Consider the following 14,100-nt stretch of genomic DNA (forward strand, 5'->3'; position numbering starts at 1 on the left):
ATTTACTCAAAATTGTTCCAAATCTCTGCTTTCCTCTCAAAGTCTATAAGAAACCTGTGATTGTTCACATTCTGTTTGATATAAGTTGGAGGCTAGCAGGAAAGCTGCACTGGGGGCTGACAGGATGGCTCAGTAGTTAGGAGCACTAGTCGGGGATGAAAACAAACTACATCCTGCCCTTAGAAAAGGGTCAGATGTACATATATATAAGGAGCAGCAAGCAGGCTACATGACCAAAGGGCATTTGGAAAGTTTAGCTAAAACCATGAGGCGTGCTTATTCTACGGATCACGGGGAAAATTGTTTTCAGGGAGAAAAAGAAATGATGAGAACTGAAGATCTTAAGGATTTCTATGTGTGTTAAAGTTTGGGTAGGGACCAAGTGACCATGACAATGTTCCTGTGAATGAGTGGGATGGAGTGTTTCTAGGGTGGCTGGCATGCTTTGAATTGAAACTGTCCTCCACAGGCTCATCTTTGAAAACCTGGTCCACAGCTGGTGGCATAATTTTGAAAGACCAGGATCCAAAGTAATCATTTCTCCCATTATACGCTTCAGCCCAGGTATTCAGTGCTGGGGGTGAGAAAAATACCTCACACGATCACATTTCTTGAGTTTGAATCGGGCAGCCTGGTGAATCAGAGACTTAGGGAGCCAAGCTGGGTTTGGCATTCCTTGAGATGTTTCCTGGGAAGATAAATAATATTGGTAAGTTTGAGTTCCCTTTCTTTTTGATGTTTCAGACATGGTCTCTTCTATCATAGGCTGATCTTGAATTCCCTATGTAGTCTAAAGATACCTTTGATTTCTGGCCCAAAGCTTCCACCTTGGGACAGAAATTGTGCGCATACACCATCATACTTGGTTTTAGTATCTTCCCTTTGATGGTTTTAGAGCGATGTCCTTCTCTGTTGGTCAATGATGAAGAAGAGGCAAGCAGAGTTTGCATAAGTGACCCGCCAGAATTTTTACTTTTCTTCTAATACCGATGTGTGTGCAAAGCCCATTGGCTAAGGGAAGCCTCAGTTCCCTAATTCCAATGCCTCTTTCCTTAGTGTTTCTATCACTTCTCAGGAGTTGTCAGTAAAGTGCACAAGACCTCTACAAATCAATGAATTTATTTCCTTTATCTCCTACCTGTACTGTTGCTTTGTGTTGACTCAAATGCAGACATTACAGAGTGATCTGAATGTCCCATGTATGTCTGGAATAATGAGTGCACCTTTCTCTACAGTGTTTCAGGTCACTAGTCTAGGTACTCTTTGATGTGGTGGAGAGTTGACCTTGTCTATTAGATTCATACACACAAAAGTCGGGTTCTGTAGCTCAGACAATGTGATGATAAGGCACAACAGAACAGGTGATGTTTTACTGATAGCCCTGATGGTCTATGGCACAGAACACATGTTTAATTTGTGTCTATGTCTTTAATTGTATCATTTGTGTTCCATGTCTCTTTCTTATCCAGATATGAAGTAGAATATAATTATTATAGAAAAATTCACTTCCCTGAACAAGGAAAACTGCTTTACAGTGAAAGATGTATGACAAATCTGTCATTGAATTATCCCACAAGGAAAGGCTAAGTGTGGGGCTGAGTGCCTGCTTTTCCTATGTCTCCACAGTTACAAATACTGCTACATATGTCTGGCTGTAAAAAGCCTGGGTGGTGTCTGGGTTTTTCCTACACACAACTCAATTAAAAGCTTGGGATTCTATGACTCCCTGGTAAAAGTGAAATAAAGAGAAAAGGAGGACAAGGAAGTTAGTTAAATAGTTTTATTAGAGCCATTTTACAATTCTAAAATTAACAAGCAGACTTGTAATAAAAGATCTCCAATGCTCACAGAATGACCTCGCTTCCATTCTGAACCTGTCTTTTTAGTTGTAAAGATTGGCGTTACATTTAAAAGGACTCAAAATGAGAAAGAAAAAACACAAAATGAATCGATGTACATGGTCACCCAAGTCCCATGACACAACCAATGAAATCTCTGAATGTATATTGCTTCAGCTTGGATATCAAAAGATGGCCTGACGAGGCGTCCTTAACCAACGACTGATCACAAGTGGCCAAAAGAAAGAGGAAAACCCAAGACTACTGTCACGTTGGTGATGGTTCCAATGGTCAGTGGATGACAGTGACTCCAGATATATGAATAAGCCCATGGTGCTTTTTTACTATGGATGGAATTATCATGGATGTTCTTCTGTGTTGATCAGCTTGTTCCTGAAGGCTTTCTTTGTTCATTTAAACTTGCATAATAAACATGCAATGAATTAATTTCTTTTGAAAGTTGTATTTTTTTTGCAGTCTGTTTTGTTTTCATACAAAGATTTCATAAGTTGCCACATTGCATCGGAGTGTTTACCAAAGTAGGGAGGGTAAATGTGACGTAGCTGAATGAGCAGAGCCTCCTTCTGTCCTGAGACACACCACCCAACTTTTGAAAAAGGTGCAGACAGCTGTTCTTACCCTCCCCCACCAAAGAAAAAGGAGGAAAAAAATAAATATAAAACCAAAATCACAAAACCAACCTAGCTAAGAAAAAAAAAGGTTGACATAAAGAAAATAAAGGTGTTTGTCATGCACATGATCTTCTGCATAGCTCAACCCACTTATAGTAAGGCACTATTTCCCTTTGCAACTGGTGTCCATGGTAACCTGTTAAGTGCTAAAGTGCTCTAGGACCCTCAGACACTTCCTTCTGGGATGGCGAAATAAAGAGCCTGGGTGAGTGTGGCTGCCATGCTTGGCTGCGCATGTCTGGCAGCTCCTGGAGACTCCATGACCCTCAGGGGAAGCTGTCCATGGGTGGTATGGTAGAGTTTCCACAATGGATTTCTTTCCAGGGTTCTTGTTCAGTCAGAATGTGGATTTGGATTGTTCTTCAGTCTTTATGTCTCAATGAAGACAGATGAGGTTGGGGAACAACAGTCAGGTCCTCGGAGACTGAGCATCAGTGCTTTCAGCACAGGATGCTGGCTAGAAGGACACATGAACAGGTGGTCCAAGGAGAGAGGAGAGAGAGAGAGAAAGAGAGAGAGAGAGAGAGAGAGAGAGAGAGAGAGAGAGAGAGAGAGAGGAGAGATTGCTTTTGGTTTTCAGAGACAACCCAGGTATGATATTAATTCAACTGGTCTTCATACTGTTTCCGGAAACAGTCCCCTGCTGGGAAAAACTCCCAACACCTCTCTTGATACATCTTCCAGACATAAGATTCCTGTAAACAGAGGAAATCAGTGTGTTAGCCTAGTCTCCAAACTCTATGTGACTCTATGTGATAACACAGGGCAGACCAGAATAAAACACTTAATTCTCTTGATATAGGCAATAAAACTGGAAAAGTCCAATTGTATTCAGATAGCTCCACTTAAATTACCTTCAATGACAAACAAATAATCTTCAAATTTAAACAAAAAATTTTCAGCATGACAATAATATAATAATGATTAAAAACATATTTATAAATCTCTAGGGTTTTTCTTTATTATCATTATTAATTTTATCCATCTTCAAGTTCAAACTATTATCCCAGAAAGGGAATTTCAAATTTTCCTGAGAACCTTAGACACTGCATTTTTTCCAATTATAATAATGTAAACAATTCATTTGAAAGTATAGGTCATATGATAAACACAATTTTTGCAGAAGAGGGGATGGGAATCATAAGTAAACCCACTATTTTCAGTTGAAAGATGATTTTTAAATGTGAAATTAGAATTTTGCTGTTTCAGAGGAGGCAGTCTCGTTAATAGTCACCTCATACAAAGAAATGTTATCTCAAGGTAACATGACTAATATCTAAAAACAATGGTTCTTTTTAAATCAGATTTGGATGTCTGTGTGGTTATATGCCCACGAGTGTAGTGCTCATAGAGGCCAGAAGTGGGCATTGAATTCCCTGGAGCTGGGTTACAGGTAGTTGTGAGCTGATATATGGGTGCAGAAACCTCTGTCTTCCAGAAAGCAGAACACACCCTAAACTGCTAGGCTGTCTCTCTAGCCCCCGAAGCAATCCTTCCTGAGTGCTAAACGGTTATCCATCACCTCTTGTCTGTCCTTTCATTCTGAACATCACTGCGCTTCACCCACCTGTCCCGTGTGTTCTGTTTCATCCTTGTTTATGAGATACATCAGGAAAAACCTACAGAGACAGAGACGCTGGTCAGGATTGGATTACACGGGAAAACACCAGCACAAAGAGGAAAGATGCTTACATACTACACCCTGGTTGTACTGGTTTATGGAAACATAGAAAACACCACAAATACAGTTTTTGAAAATTAATTGCATTGTACCAGAAAGAAATAAGCATATTCTCTGAGATGGCTGGTCTAATATTACACACAATTTTAGGTCTGAGTTACTTTTCTTTTTCTTAAGATTACAGTTTCATTATGCAGTCCTGGCCAGCTTGGAACTCACTATGTAGACAGAGATCCTTTAATCCTGGGATTAAAGGCATGTACAACCATTGATTTTGGTCAGACTCAAATCAACACTAACAAATTTTAACTGAAAACTAGCTTCATAAATTCTATATTTTTATCAGTTTAATTGAGTATAGTTCAGCCACTTCCCCCCAATGTTACTTGATATATATTCTCCATCTGATATTAAAATTGGATCTGAAATTAAGAATAATAGTTTGATAAACTGTGTAGTTTGTTTTAGTCCCACAAAAAGACCAGATTTTCATTTGCATGTGCTTACTTATATGACTGTTCAGAACAAGACAAAAAACAACTATTAATTGACTGTCATTATAAACAACAAAGATCAGTTTTTAATTGATTTCTGTAGTGCCCAGAGAGTTCTATAGGTCATCAAAAGGGTGGGGATGCAAAAATAGAGATGTGAGAGGAGGGAGGATCCACATGTCTCAGGCTTACATCAAGAAGGTTCCTGGTGCATGCCTTTAATCCCAGCACTCGGGAGGCAGGGGCAGGCAAATGTCTGTGAGTTCAAGGCCACCATGGTGTACAAGAGCTAGTTTTAGACAGGCTCCAAAGCTACAGAGTAACCCTGTCTTGAAAAAACAAAACATGGCCAGGCTTCTCTGCAGAGTTCTATGCCACTCCACTCCCATTCTGGATCCCTCAGTATGAATATGGACAGCTTCACAATTTAAAGCAGCCTACTCCAGGGGTGTAGGAGTCTGCAGGAGTCTGACCACTGCCCACTTCTGGAGTTTACAGCAATGGGAGGGAATGGGCTCCTGGGAAAGGGGGAGACCCTGTGAGGGCCACTCACAGGTAGTTGGCCAGGTTGTGTTCCTGTAGCGTATGTGTTTCAAAGCCGTGCGGCACCGTATCAAAGTAGTCATTGCCTATCCCGCAGATGAAGCACTTGGTCTAGAAGACAAGGGGAGACAACAGGATGTCAGAGAAGGCCCAGGAGAGCAGAGGATGAAAACAAAGTCCGCTGGGATATGGAATTACTTCTCCATAGTGCCAATCCCTCCTGGAGGAAGAAGAACTGCTCATATAATTCAGAAAGTTCGGGAAACCTATCAGAAACTTACCACAGGAAAGTTGCCATGATCAGGAAGCTGAGAGAGTTGCAGGCTCAACAGACCCTTCCCTTATGTTAGCTTAGCAGGGCGGGACTGGGGCAGCTGTAAAGTGGACTGGGAGCTCTAGGGATGCAGATGTCCTAAACTATCACCCAATCACGGTGAGCCTTTCAGTGATGTAACTGCTGTCAGTCACCCTGGCTCATGTAGGAAACCCCTCACCGATGCTCCTATAAGTAGCCTCCTTATCCACAATCCTGTAAGCAACCCCTCACCCAAGCTCCTGTAAACAATCCCAATGCATTCATTGGTCTACCAAGTTAGACTTGGGTGGAATCACTTCTTTGGCATGATATAGTGTCCTACTGGAGATAAACAGGCATTTGTTCATATCTCCCCAGAAAATGCTACACAGCACACTGTTGAAAGAAGCTCAATATATGACTTGCTCAATATATGCCAAGCATCACTTGTGATAGTGCCATGTCCCCGAGAACAAATTTAACTGCTATCATAACTATATCTTGGAGTTTTCCTAAGTGATATGGGTTCTAGGAGGATGATGGGACAATGATAGCTTACTAGTGAGATCTTTAATTTTTTTCTTTAGCCTTCATGCACACATCTAGACTTAGTGACTGACCTGCTCACGACACTGAGTAATTAGCAAAGCAGGATTAACTGTGTTCTCAACTGACGTTGAAAACTTGCCAGTTATCCAAGCAAAGTCTACTACCTAAACAAAAGAGGTATAAATCTTAGATCAGTTATAAGGTGTTTCATCAGTGATTTGAAAAAGCCCTCCTATGGTCAGGTGCTGTTCCAGGTATTAACTCAATTGATGGATATATCTAGGAATAGCCTCTTTCATCTTTCTGCAATTCTCGCATCTGGATTTGTCTTTATACATAGTGCCAGGTGGGTGGTCTATGCTTAATCCTGAAGGTCTGCACCAGGAGCCAAAGTGAAGCAGAACCTCCCTTCTATCAGGATTTTAAAATTACAGTAACTACGTACAGCTTCAAATGAATTCAGTCATCACCGAGAAACTAATATCACCTATAGCACTACCACACCCTAGCCACAAATGCCTCACCTCCATGTCTTCCTTGACTTGCTCTTGTTGGTCTCTGAGTTCTCCAAAAGCATCGATGATCAAACCTAGTGTTAAAAAAAGAACTTACATGATCCCCATTATCTATGAACAATCATTCAACTCATAACTCCTTGGATGTTCCTTCCCAGGCAAATGAGAATACATAACCTCATTAGGAGATACTCAGAACATGGCAGAAATATGAGGTCACACTGGCTGCTTCTTAACTAGGGAAGTGACTCTCCCTGGGAGCAGAATACACAGTGACTGGACCTGATGTTCACTAGAAAAGCATTTTAAAATGAAGTGACAAACTAGAAAAAACAATACTAAGGAACTTGGCATGCACACAAGCTATATTATTACTTACTGCAGGGGGAAAGGAGTAGTTGAGAATTATGACTGTAAAATACAGAAATCCCCCAAAAGATAATCAAATAAAACATTATTGTATGGACTGAGAAATATGTATCAACCTCATAACTCCCCATAATTTTATCAAATGTGAATTAATGTTTGATACGTGGAATTGTTGAATTTTGCCTCCTTTCTGTACTTTGACTCCCCAACTACTACTTCCAAATGTTTTGACTTTTTATTCTTCTTTAAAAAAATGACTTATTCTTTTTATGTGTATGTGTGTATGTCTGTGAGTGTATATGGGTACATGTGTGTAGGTACACACATAGCCCAGAAGAGGGTGCTAGATCCCATGGAGCTGTGGTTACAACTCACAGACAGTTGTGAGTTGCCCTACATGGCAATGAGAACTCAATTTCAATCTTCTGGAAGAGCAAAAAGTGCTCTTAACTGCTGGGCCATTTCTCTAGCCCCAAGTTTTTCTTCTTATAAAGCAACAATGCTGCCTTCTATAAAGACATTGCAGATGGATTATGAACCCTTTGTACTTATCTGTGTACATTACCAGTATCATGTCACACCTGTGGAATGTAAAGGTTAATATCGTATTTATAGCCATTCAATTAAGGCTGGGATCAATGTGTTGACTAGGAAACACAAAATCAAAACAGGAATGACTTTCTGGAAGAAAAAGATATCACTACAATTCAGCCAGAGGAAGAGGAAAAACTGCTGCTTGACACTGCTCTGTGGTTTCAGGGAAAGATTCTGAGCCCAATGTCCCCAATCTGCTCAGTCTAGTTATGGATTCTAACCCCAGCCTGGGCAGTGACACACTTTAGCAAGTTACCGAGACTTGCCATAGCTTAGTTAGTTCCCGTGTAAATTGTAAGTGTTGGCATAGTCCTCATGATATCAGGGAGGGTAACATGAGTTACTAGACATAGCTGGCACACAGCAGGGAGTCACCAGTGGAAGTGACATGATTGCACGCGATGAGCTAATCAGTTACCGCGTACTGAAGAGGGGACTTGAACTGATGCCCCTATTTGAAAGCTCTCCACAATGGTAGAACTTAACCTGAACTATTGCCTCAGGATGAATGGTTCACCCCTCCTTCACACTTTTAAAGCTGGTAATGTGGCAGGACGAGGAGTCAGTCCCTGTAGAATGTTTTTTTTTTTCATAAATAGAAATCAAACAGGCTGAGAAAATGGCTCAGTCAATAAAGTGGACTTTTGATTCTTAGATGGTAAAAAGCTGGAGATGGGCAGTGTTTGTAATCCCAGCACTTGGTAGAGCAATCATCCCATAAAAGGCAGAGACAAGTCCCCTTAGCTCACTGACCAACCAGTCTCTCCTAACTGGAGAGCCATGGATTTCAGTGAAAGACCCTGACTCAAAAGAAAAAAAAAAAATAGAAGACTCCTGAAACTGACCTCTGCCCTTCACATGCACACGCACACACACACACACACACACTACATTCCAGGGTCCCACGTGACAATGAGAACTCCTGGAAGGAAGCTGTGTCTGGAGAGATTGACTGCAGACCTGTGATGAGGTCTGAATGCTGCAAGTTCAGGGCTAATTACCATATCTTGGACTAGCTTTAGCCCCCCCAAATAGTCTACTTCTTCCCCACTGTTAGGGAACTAACATTCTATGACTAATAGCTTAAAACCCTTTGAGGATCTATTAACTTAGCACACCCAAGCTTCCACCTACCTAAAAGCTAGAAATGTCATCAGACAGCATCTGAGACCCATAGAAAAGCTTCATCTTGCTGGAACCACTTCTCTGAGGTCCTCACTGGGGTCTTTTAAACTTGCCTTGATTTATGACAGCTTTACTGTTTTATAAAACTATAAAGCTTTATAAAACCACTTCCATGTTAGAACATAGGATTCAGGGTAACCCAAGTCTGTGTTCCCAGGCCATGATCAATCACTCAAATTTGGCTCAAGAATAAGTTACCTCCTATTCCCTTTCTGGTAAAAGCTATGAGGCTTTTGGCTTGCTTGTTCACTTGTTTGTTTACATCAACACATACCTCTTTATTTCCCACCTAGAGATTTTACAAGGAAGAAATACCAGAAGGAAAGGTTCCATTAGGCCTTGGCAGAAAACATGATACTGTCAGCCCACCTTGCCTTCTGGCTTCAGCAGTAGGTGACTCAAGGTCAAGATACCCAGGAGCCGCAGCTGGGTACGGCTTACCTTGTATGATGGCCAAAAGGATGACGATCACAAAGAAGAAGAACGTGATGTCAAAGATGATACGGTAGATCTCATACTCATCTCCCGCTGGGTCTTCAATTTCATCACCAATGCCCCCTCCAGCACGGACGCCCACGTACATGTGGAACATGTAACACTGGAAGATAGAAACAGAGACACTCGTGAGGGTCACCACCCTCCTTGACCTGCCACTGACATGAGGCTTTCTCTCCAGTTCCGGGTCCTCATTCTAAACGAGAAGGATCTTCGTGCTCTGGGCTGTCTTTCAGTCTTAATACTTTTCCCTGAGATGTGAATATGTGGTACGTACACACCACTATCTCCTAATCAAAACTCCACACTGTTCACTTGGTTTAGAGCATTTGTGTCACTTGGGAGAGAAAGACGAGGGCTTCATTAGCACCTTGGCTTTGAAGCACATGAGACGACACAGTATGACAATCACATTACAGGGCCTTGAGCTATATAAAGCTGTATTATCTGGTTATGTCCACAATGCTACAGACATGGAAGAGGAAAGTAAAAGCCTCATGGGGGAAAACAGGGACTTGTAGGGATGGAGCTAGATTAAGGCAGACTTGCTGGCTTCTCCTCTCACTTAGAATTCATGAATGACGAATGGGATGTAGAGATCTTTTCTACTCACTGTCTAGAAGAGTGAAGAAAGATGGTGTGGGGAGATAAGGAGGAACGAGAAACTCATTCATTCAAACAAAGGGCAGTCAACACCTGCTACAGCTGCTGAGCTATGGTGCACAGGAAATAGGCTTTGCTGGAGGGTCTTTGGAACAGGACTTGGTCTCAGCATCACTACCATTCATACATACACCATAATACTCAATATATACAAGGATTGAGTAATTCCGTGTGATGGGGCTATCCTGTGTATTTACTGACTAGTTGCTAATAGTGACTTTCTCCATAGTAATAATAATAAAGAAAAAAGGGCTCTGGATAACAAATGTCCCCTGGGGAACAGAGTCAAGCCAACTTGAGAGTCCCTGGCTCACAGTGTCTAGATTTTTAACTTCATTCAAGATAATCTCAGCTCCCCACCTCACCCCTGTACTCTGGGCCCCATTCATCTCTAAGTTCTCATTTTAATGTTCATATCCCCACTCCCCCCAGCTCCAGGTCTTTGCTGTGCAGACTCTGTGCCACGTGGTATCCTTCCGCATCCTCTTCCAAAGCACATACTTTGGGAACATAAGTCTACAGACCTTCCAAAATTAGACCCATTGTAGTCTTAGTTGTTCCCTACACGGCAAAGGGGCAAAGCCCCCTACAGCTCCGCACTTGGTCCACAGCCTACCACCGTTCCATCCCCATGTGATCCTGTCAGCTGGATAATCAATCTTAACCATCACACCCATAAAGGCACTGTACCAGCCAGATATACAATAAGCCAAAAATATCGTGATAGCTGCCCTGAACCCCCACTGCCGTACAAAGCCCCCCGGAGCTGGTAGGACTATTCTGGAGTCTAGAAAAGACTCTTTGTGGCGGAGAAGCCAAGAGTCCTCTAGCGAGAGCTGGTTAAAAACTGTCATACTCGGGCTGGTTTAGGCCCTATCTGCACACCCAGTCTTCTCAGGGCTCGGGGGTCCAGATTGTTGATGCCATTTACTGTGTCTGTGTCCAAGTGTGGAATATAGAAGAGAGTCACTCAAACAAAACAAAACCCAACATCTCCCTTTGGAACACAGCAATCATTCCTTAAAACTCGGCAGCTAAAATTGTCCACAGTGCCTTTTTGAATAAAGGATAATTTATTTTCACGGTGTAGCCCTGGTTTCTGTTTAAATTCTTTATCTTACACACATTGCTTATCTTTACCATGGAGAAATGAAGTCCCACACTCTTCTCTGAATGTGAGTCTTCATACATGGAACTGGGGCCACAGAGAGTGGCAGCGAGGATCCCAGTTGTCTGGCCCTGGCTATTGAGCTGACAGGCTTGTCATTGGGACTTCAGTACTCTCAGCCTTCCAGACAAGCTCATAATGGCCGCACTGGTATGTGGACATCCACTGACATCTAGAGCTCACCAGTCAAATTATCATTCTTTTCCTGAAAACAAGAATCCCTTTATTCAAGATTTTTTTCATAGACTGAGCTTAGTTAGGGTAGAAGTAGAAGAAGCAGTGTGGGAGGGAAAAAACTGTACTTCTTCCAGAGAGTTTGAAAAGAAAAGAAAAGAAAAGAAAAGAAAAAAAGGGAAGGGAAGGGAAGGAAGAAAAGAAGGAAGGAAGGAATAAAGGAAGGAAAGGAGGAAAGAAGGAAGGAAAGAAGAAAGAAAAAGAAATGGTGGGGAAGGAACAGGAGACAGAGGTAGAGATAGAGGGAAGAAGCCTGAGGAAGCTCAGAGGAAGTATGGCAGAGGGAAAGTGAACCAGGAAGCAGGAGCCAGAGACCTTGAGGGAAAGGTCAGGTCAAATGTGTGAGATCAGTTACTTAACAGAGGTGATCTCCAACAACTGTCTGAGCAGCTAATTTCACCAAGCTGCCTCTTATCCTCATTATCTGAGAAACTGGGGCGGGGAGAGGAGGCAGGGGTATGTTCCACTGGTCCTGCTGAGCTTCCCTGGAGATGCCCATGCTTCCAGGCAAAAATGTCCTCCTATGCCCCATCTCCTCAGCTACCCTCACTGTTTTACCACAGGCTGTAGAATGTTATTTTCACTTTTTCCTCCTACATTCTTGAAGAGGCAGTGCAAACCCTATCAGGACAGAGCGGGTTTAATTGGATTCTTAGAATAAAACACCATCATCTGGGAAGAAAGAAGAAATCGCCAGATGAGTCATTGAAATTGTAAACCTTTGACTAATTGTAAACCTTTGACTGCAGCGCCACCTGCTGGAAATGATGGCAGCCAAACAACCAAAGGTTGAAGTCCCTGCTGATGACAGCCCTCCACCCACATTGTAATTTAATTAATTTAAATTACTTTTAAATTTAAAATTTAATGACAGCAAAAGACTCTTTTCTCTTGCAGAAGGGGACACCTGAGATCTTTCCTTACAGAGCTCAGCACAGCCAAAGACAAGATAAAAATCCCATGCCGTGTGCAGAGAGAAAAGCCTAAACCAGAGATAGCTACCAACGGTCTTGCTAATGACTCTCAAAGTCCCTCAAACTGATGACGTCCAGGATCTAGTTAAGTCAAGAGCCCACTTCCTTATCCTAAAATGAGACTGTTATGCTTAAGTATGCTTGTCAGCTTGATTCGATAAAGAAGCACATAAGATATGTAAGTATCCACAAGGGTATTTTCTGAAACAGCTGGGCCAGCAGGACTCTTATAGAAGGAGTGGATGAATCCTTGGATGGATCTGGACATGGCAGATGGTATCACTGGGATGTGGTGGGAGTAAGAGGTGGGGCCTTGATAGAGGAAGTAGGTCTTGGTGAAAGGTCCCCCAGGATATCCTGCCCTTCAGAATCCACAGCTCTCTGCCTCATGACCATCAAGATGCAAACTGATCTGCCCCACCATGAATTCTCCACCACCACCGTCTGACACCTCTGAAACCACGGGCCAGGATTTACAATCTACACCTTCAAGTTGTTCTCAAGCATCTTGGCAATGCCAAGGAAAAAGGGACACGGAGACAAGTCTCTCTACCTTCCGGACTCACATCCTCGATGGCTAAAGAAGCCCAACCAGGAGAGCCTGGGGTATTCATTAGGAAACAATGGAAACATGTATGGAGATTGAGTGAAAACTGGGTCATGCCAGGTCCTGTGACTAGAGACTGAAGAGAGCCACACAGGGCCTCCTGACAAGAGCAGCTAACTGATAACAAACGGACTTTGATACATATTCAACAGTCTCTTTCAAGATTTCCAGCAAGAGGAATGTGCTAGCATCCCCATCAACCCCTGGCTGGAGTTATTGCAAGCTTTAATGTTTTTAATAATGAACTCTGGTGTTCTGCTCTTCTGGCCTACATTTTTCTTTACAGTAAGAGCTGGGCATCTCTTCAGACGTAAGGGCTGAATGAATTAACGTTACTGTGCATTGTCCAGCCACATAATTGACCCTTTGTGTATTGTCTTCTTTTTTTCTAATGTTTTTACATTACCCGAATTACTTTCTATTTGTATATTATGTGTGTGTGGTGGAGGGTGTCATGAATGGTGTGGAGGTCAGAGGACACCATTCAGGTATCGCTCCTTCCACCATGCGGGCCTGGGGGATTGAAGTCAGATTGGCTGGCTGTAGGCTCGGAGGCAGTTTGGAGGCAGGTGCCTTCCCTACTGAGCATCTTGCTGGCTGGGCTTATGTTTTTTCAAGGGTCTGATAGGAACTGTGCCAGGGAAGGACATTGTCTCCTCTTTGTCGTGGTGAATGCATTTTGCCCAATTTATCATTTGTCTATAAGACAAATATTTACATTTGTCAGTCACAAAAATAATCATTTTTGGCTTTTACAGGATTCTAGGTTTTATATCATAAACAGAGCATCTTTTTCTCTCTTAAAATCTGTCATTATTTTAAGGATGCAAATCTGTCCTAATTGTTACCGACTTGAATAGAAAGATTGGCATTCATTTCTACCATTTTCCCCTCGGGGGCTTGTACATGGTGTCAATTCCATTTATTGATGTCTTTTGTATTTTATAATTATAGAAAGCAACTTTATCATAGTTTAATTTCTGTGATTATTTATATGTACTTCGAGTTATCCAAAGGAGTACAAAATTACCTAACTTAGCCATCATAGCATCAGCATCAGTATCTTGCTCTTGTCACACTTTCGGGACATTTCCTTTTGAGAGAAATTTCAGAACCATCCTCTCAGCCCCTTGACATTCACACACAACCCCAACCATGCAGGTGTCCAGAGAATGGCTCACAGAAAGGCCTTGCTCTCTCCGGC

At 42.2% G+C, this 14,100-nt stretch overlaps 1 protein-coding gene across 2 annotated transcripts in view; it reads right to left on the reverse strand.

Annotated features, from left to right (window-relative positions):
• Nucleotides 1-1,765: 1,765 nt before the first annotated feature.
• Nucleotides 1,766-14,100, reverse strand: part of Ryr2 (ryanodine receptor 2) — a 565,815-nt gene continuing 553,480 nt past the window's right edge. For both annotated transcript variants that reach the window (XM_057787812.1, XM_057787811.1), the window contains 5 exons: nucleotides 9,197-9,353; nucleotides 6,617-6,681; nucleotides 5,259-5,359; nucleotides 4,098-4,149; nucleotides 1,766-3,225 (listed from right to left, as the gene is read on the reverse strand). In XM_057787812.1, coding sequence (XP_057643795.1) covers nucleotides 3,130-3,225; nucleotides 4,098-4,149; nucleotides 5,259-5,359; nucleotides 6,617-6,681; nucleotides 9,197-9,353 — 471 coding nt within the window. In that variant the 3' untranslated portion in view covers nucleotides 1,766-3,129. The remainder of the gene's footprint in view (nucleotides 3,226-4,097; nucleotides 4,150-5,258; nucleotides 5,360-6,616; nucleotides 6,682-9,196; nucleotides 9,354-14,100) is intronic.

The sequence above is a fragment of the Chionomys nivalis genome, chromosome 13, assembly GCF_950005125.1.
Source record: "Chionomys nivalis chromosome 13, mChiNiv1.1, whole genome shotgun sequence".
In the NCBI taxonomy this organism is placed as follows: Eukaryota; Metazoa; Chordata; class Mammalia; order Rodentia; family Cricetidae; genus Chionomys; species Chionomys nivalis.